The sequence below is a fragment of the Rhinoderma darwinii genome, chromosome 4, assembly GCF_050947455.1.
Source record: "Rhinoderma darwinii isolate aRhiDar2 chromosome 4, aRhiDar2.hap1, whole genome shotgun sequence".
In the NCBI taxonomy this organism is placed as follows: Eukaryota; Metazoa; Chordata; class Amphibia; order Anura; family Rhinodermatidae; genus Rhinoderma; species Rhinoderma darwinii.
The window spans coordinates 356,195,994-356,219,212 of NC_134690.1; the positions used below are offsets into that span (position 1 = coordinate 356,195,994).

The 23,219-nt window shown below is 43.9% G+C and overlaps 2 protein-coding genes across 6 annotated transcripts in view; one reads left to right on the plus strand and one right to left on the minus strand.

Annotated features, from left to right (window-relative positions):
• VRK2 (VRK serine/threonine kinase 2) overlaps positions 1–15,717 on the plus strand; it is a 69,755-nt gene extending 54,038 nt beyond the window's left edge. For both annotated transcript variants that reach the window (XM_075862988.1, XM_075862987.1), the window contains exons 12-13: positions 12,680–12,841; positions 14,403–15,717. In XM_075862988.1, coding sequence (XP_075719103.1) covers positions 12,680–12,841; positions 14,403–14,612 — 372 coding nt within the window. In that variant the 3' untranslated portion in view covers positions 14,613–15,717. The remainder of the gene's footprint in view (positions 1–12,679; positions 12,842–14,402) is intronic.
• Positions 10,655–23,219, minus strand: part of FANCL (FA complementation group L) — a 72,117-nt gene continuing 59,552 nt past the window's right edge. For 3 of the 4 annotated variants that reach the window (XM_075862990.1, XM_075862991.1, XM_075862989.1), the window contains 3 exons: positions 20,000–20,116; positions 17,912–17,983; positions 13,611–14,703 (listed from right to left, as the gene is read on the minus strand). In XM_075862990.1, coding sequence (XP_075719105.1) covers positions 14,668–14,703; positions 17,912–17,983; positions 20,000–20,116 — 225 coding nt within the window. In that variant the 3' untranslated portion in view covers positions 13,611–14,667. Of the gene's footprint in view, positions 10,863–13,610; positions 14,704–17,911; positions 17,984–19,999; positions 20,117–23,219 lie in introns of those variants that run through there. The other variant, XR_012883238.1, reaches the window with a different exon arrangement.

Sequence of the window (23,219 nt, forward strand, 5' to 3'; positions counted from 1 at the left end):
GACTGTCATCATGCTCCCTCTTGGACTCTAAGATTTGAGAAATGAGTATATTTAATATCTCTCTATTGTATGAAACGCTGCCTGGAAGAAGCAGGATACAGGAACTGCAGGTCTTGGAACAGGCATTTCCCTCATGCTGCATTAAAGTGACCCTCTGGTCCCAGGATAAAATGATAAATGTGATGAGGAGTTATATTACCTGGTGCCCTCCAGTTGCGACCCTCTAACAAGGATTTTTCGCTTTGGGATCCCCTCTGTGTTGTCCCAAATGGCCACAGCACTTCACAGGTGGAGTCTAAGACATTATTTTTGTTCTTGGATTGACCAGAACTGCCAGAGCAGCTCTGGCCAATCCAAGAACAGTAAGAATGTCTCAGACTCCACCTGTGAAGTGCTGCAGCCATGTTGGGACAACACAGAGGGGACCCCAAAGGGGCAGATCCACGGCAGAGCAGCGCAACTGGAGGGCACCAGGTAATATAACTACATATACCCCGTCATATTTAAAATGTCGCGGGACCAGAGGGTCACTTTAAGACCGGCTAAGACATCATGAGTGACAAAGGGAGTAGGGAGAAGTCTGTGCCGGGAAGGGGGAGGTAAAGAATGTTCTGTAAAGTGCTTCGTGTTTACTAGGGGAAGAGCTGTGGGAATAATGGTGTCGTGGATGTGACACTTCAAGCTCTATAAGCCGATATTACTAGCAGGGTCTACCAATGAAAATGATGCAACTGACCTAAGAGGTCATTAGGTAGAAACTTGAGGGCGCTGCTTAATTGAGATTAATGAAAAAACAAAAAACATGCTACACTAAGGAGGTAATGCATTACTTTTAGAAGACGATCCGTTGCCTCCTGGAGGCACCACTTGGCCGCACATAGTGGTCCTACAGACCCGTAGATCCTTCGTCCTGCCGTACAGACCCTTTACGAGGATAAGAAAGGCCAGTGCTGTTATAAGGGGGGCTGCAGACTACAGACAATTGATTATTTTTAACTTTTTAACCAAGACAAAATTCTAAATCGAATGGCAGTTTAGTTTTTAGCTTTACCAGCCAGTGTTAGAACGTCACTTTTAAAGTGAACCTACACGTTCAATGTTATTTTAATTATCCAAAATTGTACTTGTAAATACACTTTAAGAAAAATCATAAAACACTATATCCAAGTGATAAGTGAATGCAAACATTTGTTATTTAATGTAAATGACTATATGATTACATTCAGCATTTCGAGTGAAGTCTGCAAAGTCTTGCTTTTTTTTTCTCATCCCTGCTCAGCATAATTAACAGCATCAGCCAGTGACCTTTTTCAGACATTTCTTGTGGAGAAAGAAGACGATTTCTATCCAGTGCACTTGCAATGTGGAAGGGTCAAGATGCTTTAAATTTTTAATATATCTTATGAAATTTGGCCACGGGGATGTGCACAGCAGCCAAGAATGCAGGGTGCAAACTAACAAGAATGATGGCCTGATAGATAAACGGTGATTCAAGCATCACTACACAGATGGTTCTGATTTGCTGTGTTTTAAGCGGCTTCGACTGAAGACATAAAATATCCTTCTAGTCATAAATTAGCTCTTTGGAAGGAAACCTTGGCACTGGAGCTTTACAACCTTCAATTAGTAGGGGAAGAAGAATTTGAATGACTGTGGTATTGACATCTGTAGGCTTGCATAGTAATCATTCCTAATAGAAATGAATATCTGTTTGAGGAGGTTTCGCATGGCTAATTAGCTACTATTGAGAATATGTAATTTTTGCACGATCCCCCGATTGTCACCTTTCTCTTATGATACAATCACATCTTATTGTAGCGAGGGACACAAGTCCAATACTTGTATGACTAAAAATTAAACCCAGGCAATATCATTAAATATTTTTGTTGGACAAGTATTTTTTGGGAATCTGATACCCTCCCCCCCATTGTCTATTATATTATGTTTTAACAGTAGGCCTTAAAGGGTAACTAAACGTTCAACAAACTTCTGACATGTCATGGTGACATGTCATGTTTCGATTGGTGGGGGTCCGAGCACTGAGACCCCCACCAATCGCTAAAACGAAACGGTAGAAGTGCTCGTGTGAGCGCTCAGCCGCTTAGTTTCTGTTCGGCTTTTTCCGGAAATCAATGTAGAGGAGTACGGGCTCAATAGACAGTCTATGAGCCCATACTCCGATACATCGGCTTTCTGGAAAAAGGTGAACAGAAACGAAGAGTCTGAGCATTCATACAAGCACTTCTACCGTTTCGTTTTAGCAATTGGTGGGGGTCTCAGTGCTCGGACCCCCACCAATTAAATCTTCTGACATGTCATTATGACATGTCAGAAGTTTGAACGTTTAGGTACTCTTTAAAGTTACACCTCACTTGGCACAATCATGTAAAAGCAAAGATTTTATTCTTGCAGGTGATGGGTGTTGATGGTTCAAGCTATTACGAAGTTATTTTGAATTCCTGTTCATGGTTCACACCAAATAACCTGTTAAATGAATTTTTCAGGTTATTACGATTGTGAGGATAACTAATAAATGTAACATTCTGGTCTTTATGTAACAAATACTTAGATTTTTTTTTTTCTATTATATTTATTAAATACCATTAGGGGTTACTATTTTATTTCTTTATTTTAAACTTCTAATGTATCGGCACACTTCTATATGCTTATACATTATGATCTGCGTTATTATACACAGGCAGTTGCTTGGACAACACTCTGTGTACCCAAACAACGCAGCCCTTTCTAAGTCCCCGGGGCTGACTGTACAGGAGTTCCCCAGTCTCCTTTGATCATGCTGCGGTCACTATTAATTGCGGTGCTCAAAGCATAGACGGGCAGGATCAATCCAATCCCGGCCATTAGAGTAGGAGCTAAGCTGTTATTACAAAGTTGCGCACCTGTGTAGGGCTTATTCTACGGCTCCGTAAAATGGCATTTTGGTTGTCGTTTAAGGGGTTAACCTATACCTTAAAAATAACATCTGAGCATGGAGTCTTTAGTAGTGAAAAATTACTGGGAAACTTAGTAAAAATTATCTCATAAGTCATAGATAAAAGTGAGATGATCACGTAGGAGAAGTCTGGGATGTCAGATTGCTGCTCTCTAGAGAGCTCAAAACCCTTTGGTACGACTCGACTTTGGCACGATTTGCGATTGGAAAACTGACACAACAATCTAATAGCAACCACTCAAATCAATGACCCTCTGCTAGGATGTATGGTTTTGTTCAGACCGCACCAGTTTCTTCGGGTGCTCGAGATAGGGTCCCAACCCAGTTATAGGTCAAGAAATGTAGTAACAGAAATGGGTTTCATTGGTCTATAGAGCCTTTTCTGTTGCGGAAATCAGTTGTTGGTCTGAGATTACAGACTTCACCAATGTGATGATCTCCTATGTCTATGACAAATCAGAAGAGAATCTCACCGATTTGTATATACTTTATGGCAACTAATAGTCTAGAGATTAACAATATATTCTGGGAGGCCCTTTGAATTGCTGTTACATATGCAGCACTTGTTACAAATGATAATCACATTTTATTTTAAAAAATATATTCAGAATGAAACCTACGGTACCATTCATTCTGAGTCGAGGGAGTGGAGATTACACCTCTGTATAAAGCCTCATTCACATTGGCTTTGTATTTGGTCACCTCTGGTGTCTTGAATTTATATTTTCTCTCAAGCACTGCATGTTTTTTAATACACTGCATATTGTATAGAATTCCATATAACGTACCATATTCCCCCATAACCGCTTTGAAGCGTTTCAGGATGGAACTGTACTGACTGCAATACAAAACGGTTCTGTATTGCCGACCAAAATTCAAAACCGAAGTGTGAATGAGGGCTTACAATTCATGTATGTAATTTGGTGCCTAATATATCCCAACCAATAAAAGTTGGGATATATTAGGCCGCAAGTGAACAGTCAGTTCTTGAATTTAATGTGTTGGAAGAAAAATGTGGAAGTGTAAGGATCTGATCGACTTTGATCAAATTGTGATGACTAGAAAATTGGGTCAAAGGATCACCAAAATGGCAGGTCTTATGTGGTGTACCTGGTATGCAGTGGTTGGTACCTACCAAAAGCAGTTCAAGGAAAGATAACTGGTGAAATGGCGGCCAAGGCTCATTAATGCATGTGGGGGATGAAGGCTAGCCCGTCTGGTCCGATCCCATGGATATGCCATAGTAGCACAAATTGCTGAAAAGTTACTGCTGCCTATGATATAAAGGTGTCCAAACACACAGCCCCAGATGCAGCAAGCTGTGATGCACTGAGGAGCCACAGACAGAGTTCCCATGCTGACCCCTGTCCACCGCCGCATCAGAACTGGACCATGGAGCTATGAAAGCAAGTTACTTGGTCTGATGATTTAAAGTGTTATTTTACATCATGTGGACGGATGGGTGCGTTGCTTACCTATGTAAGAGATGTCACCACGATGCACTATGGAAAGACGGTAAGCCACCAGAGGTAGCGGGATGCTCTGGGCAATGTTCTGCTGGGAAACCTTGGATCCTGGCATTCATGTGGATGTTACATTGGCACGTACCAGCTACCTAAACATTGTTGCAGACCAAGTACGCTACTTCATGACAGCGGTATTGCCTAATACTAGCAACTGCTTTCAGCAGGATAATGTGCCCCAAAATTGTTCAGTGATGGTTTGAGGAACATGACAAAGAGTTCAAGGTGTTGACAGCCTTTTCCCATATCCCAATTTGCTCGAGCATCTGTGTGATGTGCTAGAAAAACAAGTCCGGTTCATGAAGGCTCTACCTCACACGTTACATGACTTTAAGGCTGGGTTCACACGAGCATGTTATGTCCGTAAAGGACGGAACGTATTTCGGCCGCAAGTCCCGGACCGAACACACTACAGGGAGCCGGGCTCCTAGAATCATAGTTATGTACGATGCTAGGAGTCCCTGCCTCTCCGTGGAACTACTGTCCCGTATTGAAAACATGATTACAGTACGGGACAGTTGTCCCGCAGCGAGGCAGGGACTTCTATGCGTCGTATATAACTATGATGCTAGGAGCCCGGCTCCCTGCAGTGTGTTCGGTCCGGGACTTGCGGCCGAAATACGTTCCGTCCTTTAAGGACGTAACATGCTCGTGTGAACCCAGCCTTAGGATCTGTGCTAATGTCTTGGTGACGGATAATATAGGACCTTCGCTCTTGAATCCATTCCTCAATGGGTCAGAGGTACATGGCATGTAAGCAACCCTACTTTTCATGTGATTGGTGTAAAGGATCTGCCAGGCACTACGTCTGTGGATACTCCCAGGGTTAATCAGTCGACACCTGAGGCCAGACCTCTTAGACTGACACCGGCTCCCACCAATCAGGGTGGCAGGCTCAGGAGTGGGAGAGCCTATCGCGGCCTGGTCAGTCGGAGTTAGCTCCGCCCCCTGTCCATTTATACCTCCCGTTTTCTCTTCCTCATTGCTTGTTATTCTTCTTGGATTCCTGGCCCCACTGCTGCCTTGCTCCAGCCTGCTTCTGCCGTGCTTCTGCCTTGCTTCAGTTCCCGCTTATCCTGCTTCGCTCTGCCCCTGGCTTGCTTCCTGCTCCGTGCTCTGCGTTTGTATACTCCACTACATCCTGATCCCGACTGGCTCGTTCACCACTCCGTTTCCTCACGGTGTTCCGTGGGCTACTGCCCCTTCCCTTGCTTGTTCCCTGTTTGTATCCCCTTGCACTTAGTCAGCGTAGGGACCGCCACCAAGTTGTACCCCGTCGCCTAGGGCGGGTCGTTGCAAGTAGGCAGGGACAGGGCGGTGGGTAGATTAGGGCTCACTTGTTCCCTTCACCTCCTTCCTGCCATAACATAATAACAAGCCCATACCTAGTCTACCATTTCTCCTACGCTGACGCTATCATGGACCCCCTTGAGACCCTGACCCAGCAGATGCAGGGCCTCTCCCTACAGGTCCAGGCCCTGGCTCAGAGGGTCAACCAGTCTGACGCTGAACCAGCGGGTGGGTATCATTATATCCCGACTCCAGGAAGGGCCCCAAGAGTGGGCCTTCTCCTTGGCTCCTGACGCCCCTGAACTTTCCTCCGTCGATCGTTTTTTCGCTGCCCTCGGACTCATTTACGAGGAGACTGACAGGACTGCCTTAGCCGAGAGTCAGCTGGTGACCTTACGTCAGGGTAGGAGACCTGTTGAGGAATACTGTTCTGATTTTAGAAAGTGGTGCGTAGCTTCTCGGTGGAACGATCCGGCCCTAAGGTGCCAGTTTAGGTTAGGATTATCTGACGCCCTGAAGGATCTGCTTGTTAGCTACCCCTCTTCTGACTCCCTAGACCAGGTTATGGCCCTAGCAGTACGACTTGACCGACGTCTCAGGGAACGTCAGCTTGAACGTTTCAATGTGTTCCCCTCTGACTTCCCTGCGATTCCCCCCGAGGTCCCGTCTCCTCGCTCTTCCACGGAAGACTCGGAGGTACCTATGCAACTCGGGGCCTCCATGTCCCCTCGACAACGTAGAGAGTTCCGCAGGAAGAATGGTCTCTGCTTCTATTGTGGGGGTGACAAGCATCTACTGAACACCTGTCCCAGGCGCAAGAATAAGCAGCCGGAAAACTTCCGCGCCTAAGTGATCATCGGGGAGGTCACTTGGGCGCACAGGTATTTCCCGTTAATATGAAACGCAATAAAATTTTGCTTCCCTTTCAGGTCTCGTTTGCTGGCCGGTCTGCCACTGGCAGTGGATTCTGGCTCATCTGCTAATATCATGTCTGTGGAATTTGCTATGTCTCTAAAAATGCCTTTTATTGATTTGCCTTATCCTGTCCCGGTAGTGGGTATCGACTCCACTCCTCTTGCTAATGGTTATTTTACTCAGCATACTCCTGTTTTTGAACTCCTTGTTGGCTCCATGCATTTGGAGCAGTGCTCTGTACTGGTGATGCAGGGATTATCGTCCGATCTGGTATTAGGTCTTCCCTGGTTGCAGCTGCATAATCCCACGTTTGATTGGAATACTGGGGATCTCACCAAATGGGGTAGTGAATGCCTGACGTCATGTCTTTCGGTTAACTCTATTTCTCCCCGTGAGGAGGTAAACACGCTACCTGAGTTTGTTCAGGACTTCGCTGATGTGTTTTCTAAGGAGGCCTCCGAGGTTTTGCCCCCTCATAGAGATTACGATTGCGCCATCGATTTGGTACCTGGTGCTAAGCTTCCTAAGGGTAGGATATTTAATCTTTCATGTCCTGAACGTGAAGCTATGAGGGAGTATATCCAAGAATGCCTGGCCAAGGGTTTCATTCGTCCCTCGACTTCTCCTGTAGGTGCTGGCTTCTTCTTCGTGGGGAAGAAGGATGGTGGTCTTAGGCCGTGCATTGATTATCGGAACTTGAATAAGGTCACAGTAAGGAACCAGTATCCCCTTCCTTTGATTCCGGATCTTTTTAATCAGGTTCAGGGGGCCCAATGGTTCTCTAAGTTCGATCTACGGGGGGCATATAACCTTATCCGCATCAAAGAGGGGGATGAGTGGAAGACTGCGATCAACACGCCCGAAGGTCATTTCGAATACCTGGTCATGCCCTTTGGGTTGTGTAATGCCCCTGCCGTCTTCCAGAATTTTATTAATGAAATTCTGAGAGATTACCTGGGAAATTTTCTTGTAGTGTACCTTGATGACATACTGGTGTTTTCCAAGGACTGGTCCTCCCACGTGGAGCATGTCAGGAAGGTCCTCCGGGAAAATAATCTGTTTGCGAAAACCGAAAAATGTGTGTTTGGGGTACAGGAGATACCATTTTTGGGTCAAATCCTCACTCCTCATGAATTCCGCATGGACCCTGCCAAGGTTCAGGCTGTGGCGGAATGGGTCCAACCTACCTCCCTGAAGGCGCTACAGTGTTTTTTGGGGTTCGCTAACTATTACAGGAGATTTATTGCCAACTTCTCGGTCGTCGCTAAGCCTCTTACGGACCTCACTCGCAAGGGTGCTGATGTCCTCCACTGGCCTCCTGAGGCCGTCCAAGCTTTTGAGACCCTCAAGAAGTGCTTTATCTCGGCCCCCGTGCTGGTTCAGCCCAACCAAAGGGAGCCATTTATTGTGGAGGTTGACGCGTCCGAGGTGGGAATGGGGGCCGTCTTGTCCCAGGGTACCAGCTCCCTCACCCATCTCCGCCCCTGTGCTTACTTCTCTAGGAAGTTTTCGCCCACGGAGAGTAACTATGATATTGGCAACTGCGAACTTTTAGCCATTAAATGGGCTTTTGAAGAGTGGCGTCACTTCCTGGAGGGGGCCAGACACCAGGTAACGGTCCTTACTGACCACAAGAATCTGGTTTTCCTAGAATCTGCCCGGAGGCTTAATCCTAGACAAGCTCGATGGGCGCTATTCTTTACCAGATTTAATTTCTTGGTTACCTATAGGGCTGGGTCCAAAAATATTAAGGCTGATGCACTGTCACGTAGTTTCATGGCCAATCCTCCTTCTGAGGAGGATCCTGCTTGTATTTTACCCCCTGGTATAATCGTTTCTGCCACTGATTCTGATTTAGCCTCTGACATTGCGGCTGATCAAGGTTCAGCTCCCGGGAACCTCCCTGGGGACAAGCTGTTTGTCCCCCTGCAATACCGGCTAAGGGTACTCAGGGAAAACCATGACTCCGCACTATCTGGTCATCCTGGCATCTTGGGTACCAAACACCTCATTACCAGAAACTATTGGTGGCCTGGGTTGCCTAAAGACGTTAGGGCTTACGTCGCCGCTTGTGAGGTTTGTGCTAGGTCCAAGACCCCTAGGTCCCGACCTGCGGGCTTACTACGTTCTTTGCCCATTCCCCAGAGACCTTGGACCCATATCTCCATGGATTTTATCACCGATTTGCCTCCATCTCAGGGCAAGTCGGTGGTGTGGGTGGTAGTAGACCGCTTCAGCAAGATGTGCCGCTTTGTGCCCCTTAAGAAACTACCTAACGCCAAGACGTTAGCTTCTTTGTTAAACACATTTTGCGTCTCCATGGGGCCCATGTCAATATCGTTTCTGACAGAGGGGTACAATTTGTTTCCTTATTTTGGAGAGCTTTTTGTAAAAAGTTGGAGATTGATCTGTCCTTCTCCTCCGCCTTCCATCCCGAAACTAATGGCCAAACGGAAAGGACTAATCAATCCCTGGAACAATATTTAAGGTGTTTCATCTCTGACTGTCAATTTGATTGGGTCTCATTCCTTCCCCTCGCCGAATTTTCCCTGAATAACCGGGTCAGTAACTCGTCAGGGGTCTCCCCGTTTTTCTGTAATTTCGGGTTTAATCCAAGGTTCTCCTCCGTTTCTCCTGGTTGTTCCAATAATCCCGAGGTAGAGGATGTTCATCGGGAACTGTGCACAGTCTGGGCCCAGGTTCAGAAGAACCTAGAGGCGTCCCAGAGCGTACAAAAGATTCAGGCTGATAGAAGACGTTCTGCTAACCCCCGGTTTGTCGTCGGGGATCTGGTGTGGTTGTCGTCTAGGAACTTGCGCCTTAAGGTCCCGTCCAGGAAGTTTTCTCCCCGATTTATTGGGCCTTATAAGGTCATTGAAGTCCTCAACCCTGTATCCTTCCGTCTGGAGCTGCCCCCATCCTTTCGCATACACGTCTTTCATGCCTCCCTCCTTAAACGCTGCTCCCCGTCCTGGTCCCCCTCGAGGAAACCTCCTGTTCCCGTTCTCACCCCTGAGGGGGTGGAATTCGAGGTGGCCAAGATGGTGGACAGTAGGATGATCCAGGGCTCCCTCCAGTACCTGGTCCATTGGAGAGGATACGGGCCGGAGGAGAGGACTTGGGTACCTGCTCGAGATGTTCACGCTGGGGTATTGGTCAGGAGGTTCCACCTTCTCTTCCCCACTAAACCGGGTCCTCTTAGTAAGGGTCCGGTGGCCCCTCATAAAAGGGGGAGTACTGTAAAGGATCTGCCAGGCACTACGTCTGTGGATACTCCCAGGGTTAATCAGTCGACACCTGAGGCCAGACCTCTTAGACTGACACCGGCTCCCACCAATCAGGGTGGCAGGCTCAGGAGTGGGAGAGCCTATCGCGGCCTGGTCAGTCGGAGTTAGCTCCGCCCCCTGTCCATTTATACCTGCCGTTTTCTCTTCCTCATTGCTTGTTATTCTTCTTGGATTCCTGGCCCCACTGCTGCCTTGCTCCAGCCTGCTTCTGCCTTGCTTCAGTTCCCGCTTAGCCTGCTTCGCTCTGCCCCTGGCTTGCTTCCTGCTCCGTGCCCTGCGTTTGTATACTCCACTACATCCTGATCCTGACTGGCTCGTTCACCACTCCGTTTCCTCACGGTGTTCCGTGGGCTACTGCCCCTTCCCTTGCTTGTTCCCTGTTTGTATCCCCTTGCACTTAGTCAGCGTAGGGACCGCCGCCAAGTTGTACCCCGTCGCCTAGGGCGGGTCGTTGCAAGTAGGCAGGGACAGGGCGGTGGGTAGATTAGGGCTCACTTGTTCCCTTCACCTCCTTCCTGCCATAACAATTGGCTAAAGAAATGCATATGACAAGTAGTGTATAATTTGTATGGCCTGGTCTTCCCTATAGCGTAATGTATAAAATAAGAAGTAACACACCTTATTGTTAAGAGGACCACTAGACCTCTTTATTTTTATAGAGCCTCCTCAAAGGCTTACGGAACGATCGCTTTAACAGGACGTGTCTTCAGGATCTCCCCGTCTAGTCATTGCAATGAGAAGTAGAGTTAAACCCCATTGCATTAATATATTCATATACAGTAAAGACAAGACAGACTGTGAACATTCTTATTTTAAGCTGAATGCCAGAGTTTAATACATATAATCAGTCACAAGGAGTGTTACTGCCGTCTTCCTCCGAAAAGGTCAGATAACCTGCATGGAAAAGCAAATGTAGTGATTAAAATCACATTTCATAATTCTTTTTCATATTAATTAGGCTCATTGATATGGAAGAAAACTTACTATGAATGGGCACAGTTTTATGAATATGAATTTAAAACCTGAAGACTTCTGGATTCTTTCCCAGCAAAGGTTAATAATAAATTTATGTGGACATTGAAGTAAGGCAGTTTTTTAAAAATATTTTTTTTTGCTAAAATTACCCTTTGTATAAAAGAAAGATTAGAGACTAAAATAACATTCTGTAATTTTGGCTACAGTTTGAATTTATTATATATTGAGGTATAAAAAGGAGTCAATTCCGTTATTCATAAAGAAACCAGTGTTTCCCAGATACACGCTCTATTTTAATACCGGTTTTTTTCTGTCCTACCTATGTACAATAAAAATTTTTTTTAAAAAAAGGGGGTTAATAACCTCTTGATCCCCTCCATTTTTTGGCTGGCAGGTGCACGAGGGGGCAGGGCTTAGCCAAGGGGCAGAGCTTAACATTCTTTGTCCCCTATTACAGAGGGAGCAGTGGGTGAAGGCTTCTTTTTCAGCCAATTGGATTGCAGCCAGACACAGAATTGTGAGAGGAGGGGGAAATGCCTGATCTCTTGGGACACACGTTACTTATGTATTTCTCAGCATTGACTGCCATATGAGACCGAATAGGATCAAAGGAAGAGTAGAGATTAAAAGAATTGCTGGGATTTTTGGGTGTATTTTTCGTGTTCTTTTGTCGATTGTGAATAGACATCGCGTCCTGGCTGGAAGCGATGTCTATTAACGCTCAAGACACTTCAGTAACGTTAATGTGTGAGCATGTGACTGCACATCATGATCTAGCAAAATCACTATGTGCTGAGAATGAATGGGAATGAATGATTGGTCTGCGTCATGCACTTCTCTCCACAACGCCCACTTGGTCAAAAAGTAAAAAGACGCACATTTGTCTATTAAGAAAGTAATTAGCATAAATCTAAAATAGGTAATAACGCCGTCAAAATTGATTTTTTCTAAATAAAAACCATTGTTCTCTACATTACAGCGCCGATCACATTATGTAGAAGATAGGGACTTATAATGTGGTGACAGAGCCTCTTTAAGGTCATTGTCTTGTTGGAAGGTGAACCTTCTTCCCAGTCTGAGGTCCAGAGCACCCTGGATCAGGTTTTCAATAAGAATATCTCTGTACTTTGCTTCATTCATCTTTCCCTCAACCCTGACCAGTCTCCCTATCCCAGCCACACAAAAAAATACCCCCACAGCATGATGCTGCCACCCTCATGCTTCACTGTAGGGATGGTATTGGGCTGGTGATAAGCAGTGCCTCCGGTAGGTGGACTCCAATCAAGGTGTAGAAACTTTCCAAAGGTGATCTAGAGAAATGAGGCCCCTAGAGCTAAATTTCAAGTGTCCTAGCAAAGGGTCTGAATACTTATGTTCATGAAAAATTTTAGTTTTTCATTTTCAATAAATTTGCAAAAAAAAAAAATTTCTGTTTTTACTTAGTCATTATGGGGTATTGAGTGCAGAATGATGAGGAAAAATTTGATTTTTTTTTAATTTTAGCACAAGGCCTCGACATAACCAAATGTGAAAAAGTGAAACTCTGAAGACTTTCCAAATGCATTGTATATTACGTCTGGGCTATGTATGGAGTGTATACATGCTTATAGCAGTAGGATTGTACTGTAGGAAGCATCAGTTGCTGGGCATTCATCTCTGTTTGGCACTGATATGTAAATGCACTCTAAAAAACATTACATTGGGAGAAATTCTACTAAGCATCTTTTATTCAACAGAATGATTCAAAGAAAACTGCTGTAAATTTGTACACAAATGATGACGGGGAACAGTACGATCCATGTTTTGGTACCAGTAGCATGCAAAAGGCATCTAGCAAGTCACAAAGAATAATCCACGCGGATATATGCTCAGAAGTACCAAGTATCCAGAAACCAATGGTAGGCCTGTACCCTATGTTTATCTCCAGTATACACAGTGACATAAAACAGGAATGTAACATGCTGTTCTATTAAAAGAATAGGAACCTGATAGACCCAATGTCAATTGATTATAACAGATCATCATAGATCCTGTAACAATAGAAGCCAAGACACCAATGTGATGTAGAACATGTGGAAAAGCAGGGGTCCTCGGGACGCTAATACAGCTGAATACTAATGGTGGAGCAGGGAGCTAGCTCACTGCTCTGCCATTCACTAGGCTACAGGTCACGTTAGGCCTGCAGCCTACAAGATGCCAGCCGACGCAAGGTCCTGTCTCAGCTTCCCGTAGGCTGGCACTATCTACAGGGGGACTGCGTGTAGCCTTCTCTACAAATCTTTACTACTGGTGTTTAGCGCAGACCTTCACCTGACAACAGACCCCCGGTAAGTGTACCTTTGCTTAAAGTAGTTGAGTACACCTGGTTTAAAGGATGGCGCCCAAGCTTCGTGTTGGTGAAGACACGTGTCAGTGACTTACTTTAGTTCCAGTCTTTTGATAATTATCAGTTTGACCTGGTTTCCAGTTACATGGCTGGGGATCACCCATGGCAGCCAGTAAGAATTTATTAGCAAAATGACTGCTAGAATATGGTGTTATCACTGGTTTTTATGCATATAATTTGGCCTTTTCCCTCCTCACAAATGAAATATTATTGGCAACAATCACAGACCTCCTAGTGTACCAAATGTTTAATTTTATTTGAATATGGAAACAGATGCAGGATCAGACTACACAGGGTTTGTTTATTGACTGTTACCATGGAGATGCATAGATCTGTATAAAAGCTGTATACACAAAATGACAATATTTTTAATCAAATTTGCTGTTCACATGTAGTGTAAATACTACGGCTTTTATCCGCAGCATTATACAGTAGCAGCAAAGTGGATGGGATTTGAACAAACCTCATCCTCGCTCTGCATAAATTCTGAGCGGATTTTTTTAAAAATCTGCAGCATGTCAATTGTATTTGTGTATTTGCTGCTTTTTTGTTGCGGGTTGTCCCCATTGAATTCAACAGGGATGTAAAACACACAAAATATAGCAGATGTTACGACTTTTGCAGCTGCAAAAATCACAACTCAGAAAAAAAAAAAAATCTTATACTTACCCAGAATTCTGTGTTTCTTCATCCAGACCAGCCTCCTGGGATGATGTTTCCTCCGATGTGACGTCACCCCAGGAGGCTGGCCTGCAGGATGTCAGCGGGACGCGTCGCCATGGCTACATAAGTATGAAACTTTTTTTTTTCTATGTGCAGTCTTCCGCAGCAGATATTCCGGCCAAAAAACTGCACCACAATTTGGTGCGGTTTTTCGTCCAGAATTCCTTGTGGCGCCCAAGGCGGATACGCTGTGTGCTTTTACGCAGGATATCCGCCCTGTGTGAACATAGCCTAACAACTCCCTTCTTTTTAATGCATGTTGGCAATTTATTGCAGTATTACTTAAAAAAAAAATTCTAGAAAATATTTCAGTGTATAATTTTTATGAAACTATTTTTGTTTAATTTCAGAGAACAGTAAGTCCGTGTGTTACTAAAGACAACAATATAACAAGAGATAATGATCCATGGTATGATGTCTCGAACACCGACTTAAAGAAAAGGCGGAAATCCTCAATTGGACTAGACGTTAATTGCCAGGATCGTCAAGATATATATAAATACGGTTTGGCTGTTCCAGTACTTCTGCTGATGATCTTTTATCTGATCTATGTACTGTGATCACCTCCATTCCATCTTCCTCATTTTCCAGATATCCACTAGGGTTCTGACCGCTTCAAAATGGCTTATTAAGCAGCTTTAGCGTGATTGGCTGAAAATGAAATATTTAGTAGATGCAGTTATTCAGTGACATAGGCATATACAAATCATGATACATTTTCCTAACAGGTATTTAAATTGATGCCACGAGATAAATCATATATACCGATCCACAATAACATTACAACCGCTATCCTAGTATTGTATAGGTACTGCTCGTGCCGACATGGACTCCTGGACTATCCTGCACAGGATATTAGCAACAGATCCTTTAAGTCTTGTAAGTTGCGAGGTGGAACCTTCATGGATTGCACTTGCTTTTCCTGCACATCCCTCAGATGCTCCATCGGATTGGGATCTGGTGAATTTGGAGGCCAAGTCAACACCCTGAACTTTTTGTCATGTTCCTCAAATAATTCCTAAACAATGTTTGCCGTGTGGCAGGGCGCAATATCCTGCTGAAAAAGTGGCCAATGCCATTATGGAATATCGCTGTCATGAGGGGGTGTACTTGGTCTGCAACAATGTTTAGGTAGGTGGCACATGTCACACTAACATCCACATAAATGCCAAGACTCGAGGTTTCCAAGCAGAACATTTACTAGAGCATCACACTGCCTGGATTACCTTCTCCATAATGCGAAAAAAAAACATGAATCATCAGACCAGGCCACCTTCCTCCATTGCTGCATGGTCCAGTTCTGATGCTTATATGCTCATTGGTGGACAAGGATCTGTGGACAAGGATCAGCATAGGCACTCTGACTGGTCTGCGGCTACGCAGCCCCAAACATAGAAGCCGTGCCGCTGTGTGTGTTCACAAACCTTTCTATCTTAGCCGGCATTGTGTTTTTTCATCAACGTGTGACGAGTACCATTGTAATGAGATAATCAATGTTATTCACTTCACCTGTCAGTGGTTTTAATGTTATCGCTGACCGGTATACAACAGAGAGAATGTAAATCCAAGGAAGGAGGTTGGGGAATGACATTGCCTAATGTACTACGAATTTTTCATGCAGTTTTATAAAAATGTTAAAAACATTCTTTTAGCTTGGCTAATAAAACATACTACTTTATACTTCTATAGTTACATTTCTGTTTCCTGCTTGGAAATTTAGGTACACCTTTCATGTGCTTGGGATTTCAATTACGAACTTACTGCCATGGGGGTACCACTGAAATTTTTTTCTACTTCCAGGAAACCTCAAAAAAACAGTCGTCCGCATTTGTGGGCCGGGCTCCCATTATAAAGTATGAGCGCACGCTCCATAAAATAAAAAAACAGGACATGTCCTATTTTTTTACGGAAGATTTCTACGGCATGGCCACCTACTCGTAAATATAGGGACCTTCCTCTATATTTACGGTCTGTAATTTTGGACCCATTCATTTTTATGGCCGACTGACACCTTTGTCCGTCGGCCATAGAAATGAATGGGTCCAAAATTACAGACCGTAATTGCACACAAATCCTACGGTCGTGTGCATGGGGCCTTACCAAGTTATATTGATCAAAAAAATGGCCCCCTTAGCGCCCTGGAATACCAAGCTGGGACCCCCACCAATCTAGAGGGCTTTAGTCTCCTTAATGGGAGATCAAGCCACACAGCCTTTTCCCATTGGGATTTGCCGAAACTACTAAGTGAACGCACTGGTTAGAAGTGTAAATTGAGACCCATCTCTACAAGTATCCTAATTCTCCATAATAGCCTCCAATTTGTGCGTGATGTTAGTGCACTGGTCTTTTTCTATTAGATTAGTCTCTAACCCGTGTCTCAAATAACTATCTTTGCCAGAACAAACAACTGGAAGCAGCACCCTTAGGGCTCATTCAGACGAGCGTATTCCTTGTCAGTGTGCTGTCCGTTGAAATAACTTCAGCACAATGAGCTATTCATTTCAATGGGGCTGTTCAGACATGCCTGAGTTTTCACGCAGCGAGTGTCTGTTACGTGAAACTCACTGCATGTCCTATATTGTTGCGTTTTTTGCAACGTGGTCGCCCATTGAAGTGTATGGGTGCGTGAAAAACGCGGACGACATCCGTGTGCTGTCCGTGTTACACGCATCAGTTGCTAAGAAATACAGAGAAAAAAAACAAAAACTAATTGCACGGATGGTAAAAACGAATGCCATACGCAACGCTCACTGATGGCACACTGACATGAAATTCAGGAAATCTGCCCCTTATGTAGCCTTAAAGAGAACCTTTCACCTCCCCATACATGTGCAGCTGAGTGCAGCATGTAATGGACAGGGCTACACATACCCTGGGGCACTTTAAATTTTTTTCCTACCCTCCTCCGTTATTAAGATATCAGTTCAGTTATATTTGGCGCCCGATATTTAAATAACCCCCTGAACAGTCTATAGGGCGTGTTTAGGCAATGGGGCGTGCAACATGGCTGTGACACTGTCCAATCAGCTACGGACAGGGCTGCACAAACCCTTGGGTACTTAAAAAAAAATGTTCCTACCCTCCTCCGTTATTTAGATATCGGTGCCGTTATATTTGGCACCCAAGACACACGCTCTCCTCTCTTCAGCTCTTGCTGTGATATTGTCCGTAGCTAATTGGACAGTGTCACAGCGATGTTACACGCCCCATTGACCGTTCAGGGGGTTATTTAAATATCGGGCACCCAATATAACGGCACCGATATCTAAATAACGGAGGAGGGTAGGAAAAAAATGTAAAGTGCACCAGAGTTTGTGCAGCCCTCCCCATTACATGCTGCACTCAGCGGCACATGTAGGGGGAGGTTAAAGGTTCTCTTTAATAAACAGCGGTTGGGAGGAGAACACAAAGATCAGAATATAACCAGGTTTCCTTGCAGTGCAGTATTTGCATGAGTTGTTTTTAAACCAAAATTGGGGTTCGGTGCAAAAGAAAGAAAAGTAAGAAAGCTTTATCTTACGCTTCTCCCCTCAGGATACTTTCCTTTGGCCCCAAAAAAAAGCACAAACAAAAAAAACCCAAAAAGAACAAATTGATGTGCTTTGATCTCAGCCGTCACAGTCTAGTTCACGGTAAGAAGGAAGTAAGAGAAAAGTATTTTGTAGTAGCGTCAGTTATCACTGGTCTGGTCTACGAAAGAGATCATATTAATAATAATAATCCAGAGCTGGTAAAGTATTCTGTACTCTTCTCCCATGAGATAATATGCAACATCTACTGACATGAGACACCTCAAGGAGAGCAAATGTTTAGATATGTAAAATGGTCTATATGTGGCCTTAATATTTATTAACCTTACCTTGGTGCAGTAAGGACATTCTCCATATATGATGTTGAAGCTCTGTCTACTAGAGGGGAGACCATTTAACCACTGAAAAAGGGATGGGGAGAGAAAATACATAATAATAGATGTAGATAATAATATTCTAATTATTATACTTCTTGGTTGTTTGCATATTGTTTTGACTTCTGGCTATGGGAGAGAGGGCTGCAGAGCAGGGGGCAAGGTGTTTGCTCCCATGTGGCCCATCCTGGCCATGATTTGTTCCCTCATGTAAAGCCCTTTTCATACTGCGTTTTTCCTGCACGTTTGACGTACGTTTTCGGAAAGCTCCAGTGCATAAGTCAAATGTATCCATAGGCTCTCATTATACTGACGGAGGCCAAAAGGGTGTCTCCGTGACCTCCGTCGGGTGGTATATGATGGAGGTACAGCTTTTCTTTATTTTTTTGCTGGATTGAATAGTGTGTGTGTGTGTATGTGTGTATATATATATATATATATATATATGTATATATATATATATATATATATATATATATATATATATATATAGAATTTTTTTTAAATATGGGAACCTATGGGTATGGCATCTGTCACAGGCATTGGTTTAACGTAAATGACATGAGCTTCTTAATAGCATTCATGATGAATATTTTAAATGGAAGCCATTATAGCCTATGGCTGACAGATGCCTAACAGCAGCATCCATCACCATCATCCGTTTAACGGATCCGTCATGAATAGTGTCAAGAGAGTTCACGACATATCCATTAAATGGCTATCTGTTATAGACTATGGTGACGGATGCCACGGTTATACATTAAAAGGAGGCTTTGTCGGATATCTACGTCAGGAGCTTTTTCTGGCATACACATCCAACGGAGACTATAAACGCAGTGTGAAATGGGTCTAAGCGGTATTATTATGAACCACATAATTTATTTATTGACTGTGCTACAGCTAAAAGAATTCCTGGATACAAATGGCAATAAACTATTAATAAAATGATGCTAATAACTCCTGACAGACGTATTCAAGCTCTAGTGTATGTGACAGTGTGATGTGAATGATCAAAATCTGAATATAATGCTACGGAATATGTTGCCGCTATATAAGCAACAGAAAAGAAATACCTCCCTAGAGGCCGTACTAACAGCCATATTCTGTATCCTGCAAAAAGCTTCCACGGAAACTGAGTCAGTTAGTATTAAGTTGCCCTGATTCTTCTTTATTTCTGAACAGACACCAATGGTCCTGCACTGACCGAAAATGTCCTATTGTAAGGGTAAGTCCACCTGTAGCGTAAACACTGCCGATTTTTCGCACCGGATTTAATTGCGGAAAATCCGCAGCATAATCCAGTAGCGGCAGAGTCAATGAGGTTTGAACAGATCTCAACCACACGCTGCGTAAAAAATCAGTCGAAAAAACTTTCAGAATTTGACCTGTGGTGCGGTTTTATAATCCACATGTCAATTTATGCTTTGGAATTGCTGCCTTTCTGTTGCAGGTTTTTCCCATTGAATTCAATGGGGAGGTAAAAGCCGCAACACGTTGCAGATGTTGTGTTTTTTATGCGGAGGAAAAGTTGCGATTCTGCCGCAAAAATCGCAAATCTGAACAAAAAAAAAACGTGCTACTTGCCCTGTTCTTGATACTCCTCCGTCCAGGCCAGTCTCCTGGGATCACGTTTCATCCCATGTGACTGCTGCAGAGGTCACTTAGGATGAACGTCACCCCAGGAGGCTGGGCTGCATGGACAACAGAGGCAAGCGTCGCCATGACTACAGAGACCGGGATAAGTATAAGCTTTTTTTTATTTAACCACGGTTTTCCGCAGTGGACATTCCACCCAAAACACTACAATGCACCACAATTTGGTGCGTTTTTTCGGTCAGAAGTTCACGTGGGTTCCAGGGCGGATACACTGTGTACTTTTATGGAGTGTATCCACCCTGTGTGAACATGGGTTAACTGTAGTAATGCTGCAAAACCCGGGGAAAGCATAACATTTCTCATACATTCACCTTTCCTGGGTTAAAGCTAGAAAGCCATAGGGATATGTTCTTAAACCTTGGCACCTGCTAGGGGGCACATAATTACCTCATATAAACAGGCTTGGTGAAAGGGCTGTCCACAATGGGGATCATCACAAACTTGATCTGGAATGGCAGAGTCAAGCCTATATGCATAGCAAATCCCACAGTCCTTCGTAAAGTCCTGCAGGTAAAAAAAAGACGTCAAATTCTGTAGCAAAATAGAAGGATCATAAACGGCTACAGTAGAACTGAAACATTTCAATTCTAAAGTTTTTCACCGGAAGAAACCTTAAGACTCCAAAATAATATGTTATAGGGACAAGGATGAGGATCCAAATCACCGTCTCCATCAATATCTACATATAACTCAAAGTTACTTTCACGTATATGAATGTGCCCTGTATATGACACCACCGGTCATTAATTATCTTAGTAAAATAGTCAAATTCAGATTAGGTGACTTCCTTTTCCGCAAATGGATGTTGTATTGTATAAGCCAAAAAAAAAAAAAAAAAGAAATAGGATGCTTCTCTGACGTATAATGCCAGCATGTTGTGGGTTAAGGCTATTTCAATGTATATATTTTTTTCACCCAAACTAAGGCTATTTAATGCTGGAGGGGGAGAACCGTTTTCTCGTCTGCATTCACCAGCGCTTCGTGATCCTGGATCTAAGTGCTTTAAAATGAAGAGTGCCATGGAAATTGCAGGTTTCTCAACTCCTGATAAATACGAGGAGATTTCAGAAGTGATTTCCAGGTTTGATAGATTAAGTAAATATTGAGCATTTAAGGGTAATGGTTGAGCAAAATGACTTGTTTGTTCTGTACAGGTAATTATTAGTGCTCCTGCTGCTTGTAGCAAAGTACATGATATAAATACACCCTATTGTTTTCATGGATGTGTAGTCGCTGCACACTCCAGATAAAGATACAGGAGAAAGAACACCGACTGTAACTGCTGAATAACTTCCAATGTTGTGCAGTCGAAATCAAATATTAAAAGGTAAACTAAAGCAGAAGTCTGGCTTATGTGTCTAACGGTTAATCTATTACCTTTACTTATACATATGAATCAAGTGCATCCCTGTGGTAGATGGGAAAAAATACAGATGTACACAGTATGGCATTGGAATTATCTATAATGTATTCTATTCACTGTATATGCAATAGATCGCTGCAAATGATAATCACTGAATTCAACAAATGGATTAATTATCAGGGTTAGGACAGTACAAGACGAGCGCGGGTCCTGTAGCTGGTGGCCATGTGTTTAAAGACACGGCAATGGCCGCATGTCCACCGGCTCCAAGGTGTCTGGGTGCAAGTTGTAAGTAAAAGTTGTTGGTGGAACGGCACGAAAATCGCCTGAATTGATTGCCTAGGGGGAGGGGCTTGAGGGGTATAAAGAGGCGAGGTGAATCAGTCTACCTGGGAAAGCAGATCCGAGTCTGCCCGCCCTAATAGCAGTTACGAGGTTTTGATATGAGGCACAGATTGCCCATTGGTGGCCTCGGACTGTCATAGAATCCGGTCAAGTAGACAGGCAATTGTCTCAGGGCCAACCGGGTGCAGGCAAGGACCCAGCTGGTTTTAACAACAGGACAGCCGGGCAGATGTGCCAGTCTGGGAGACAAGCCTGTGTGTCCCAGACAGGTCGGTGTGGTGCGTTGATGGGCTTACTATGTAGTGTGGCCTGCGTCTTTGTGGGTAGTGGGAATGAGTACCTAGGGTGGGGCTGTACTCCCCTTAACTCCTTAACGCCGAAGGACGGATATATCCGTCCTCAGCAGCTGCTAGTTCGCGCAGGAGGACGGATATATCCGTCCTGTGATGGCGCGGGTACTGCCACTGTACCCACGCGATCAGCGGCAGGAGCACGGCTGTTATACACAGCCTGGCTCCTGCTGCAACTGCCGGAATCGAAGCGCGCACCGATTCCGGCAGTTTAACCCATTAAATGCCGCTGTCAATAGTGACAGCGGCATTTAATGTGTTTGACAGAGGGGGAGCTCCCTCTGTCACCCGATCGGCGCCCCCGCAAACAAATCGCGGGTCGCCGTCGGGTTTCCATGACAGCCGGGGGTCTAACAAAGACCCCCAGGTCTGCCTTCAGCATCTGCCTGTTAGGCGATGCCGGAGGCATGACCTAACAGGTTGCCTGTCAGTTTTACACTGACAGGCAATAATGCTTTGGTATATGAAGTATACCAAAGCATTATATATGCGATCGGTGCATCGCATAGTGAAGTCCCCTGATGGGACTTAAAAAAAAAATGTCAATCAGTTAAATAAAGTTTGTGAAAAAAATAAATAAATAATTACAGTCAAAGTCAAATAAAACTACTTTTTTGGCCCAAAAAGTGGTTTTATTTAGTAAAACGGTCAAAACAAATCACACATACACATATATGGTATCCCCGCGTTCGTAACAACTTGACCAATAAAATGAACATATTAATTAAACCGCCGGATGAACGGCGTCCAAAGAAAACGCAAAAAACAACGTCAAAATTCTCTCTTTTCTCCCATTCCCCCCATAAAAAATAAAATAAAAGTTAATCTATAAGTCCTATGTACCCCAAAATAGTACTAATAAAAACTACACATTGTCCCGCAAAAATCAAGCCCACGTACGGCCACATCGACGGAAAAATAAAAACGTTACGCCTCTTGGAATGCGGCGATGCAAAAACAAGTAATTTTTTTCTAAAAGGCTTTTTATTGTGCAAACGTAGAAAAAACATATAAAACCTTTACATATTTGGTATCCCCGTAATCGTGCCGACCCATAGAATAAAGTTAACATGTTATTTACGCTGCATAGTAAACGGCGTAAATTTATAACGTGAAAATTAATGCTGGAATAGCTGCTTATTTTCAATTCTCTCCTAAAATAAAGTTAATAAAAGTTAATCAATATGTTATAAGCATCTAAAAATGGTACAATTACAAAATAGAACTCGTCCCGCAAAAAACAAGCCCATATACGGCTATGTCGACGGAATAAAAAAAGAGTTCCGACTATTGGAATGCGACCGTGAAAAAACAAAAAATAATCCTTGGTCATTAACGTGCAAAATGGCCCGGTCATTAAGGGGTTAAGACAGATAACTTCAGTTCTACAGTTGCTCCTGTTTACATGGCGCACATCCGAAGGACGCAACTTATACAGTTCCCGTCTGTGTATGTGCTCTATGTAAACTAGGGCAAAAATAAAAGTGCCTGTTTTCCACCTTCCTCTTGAAATGATAAAATGTCACTTTCATTATATCAGGTTAAAACT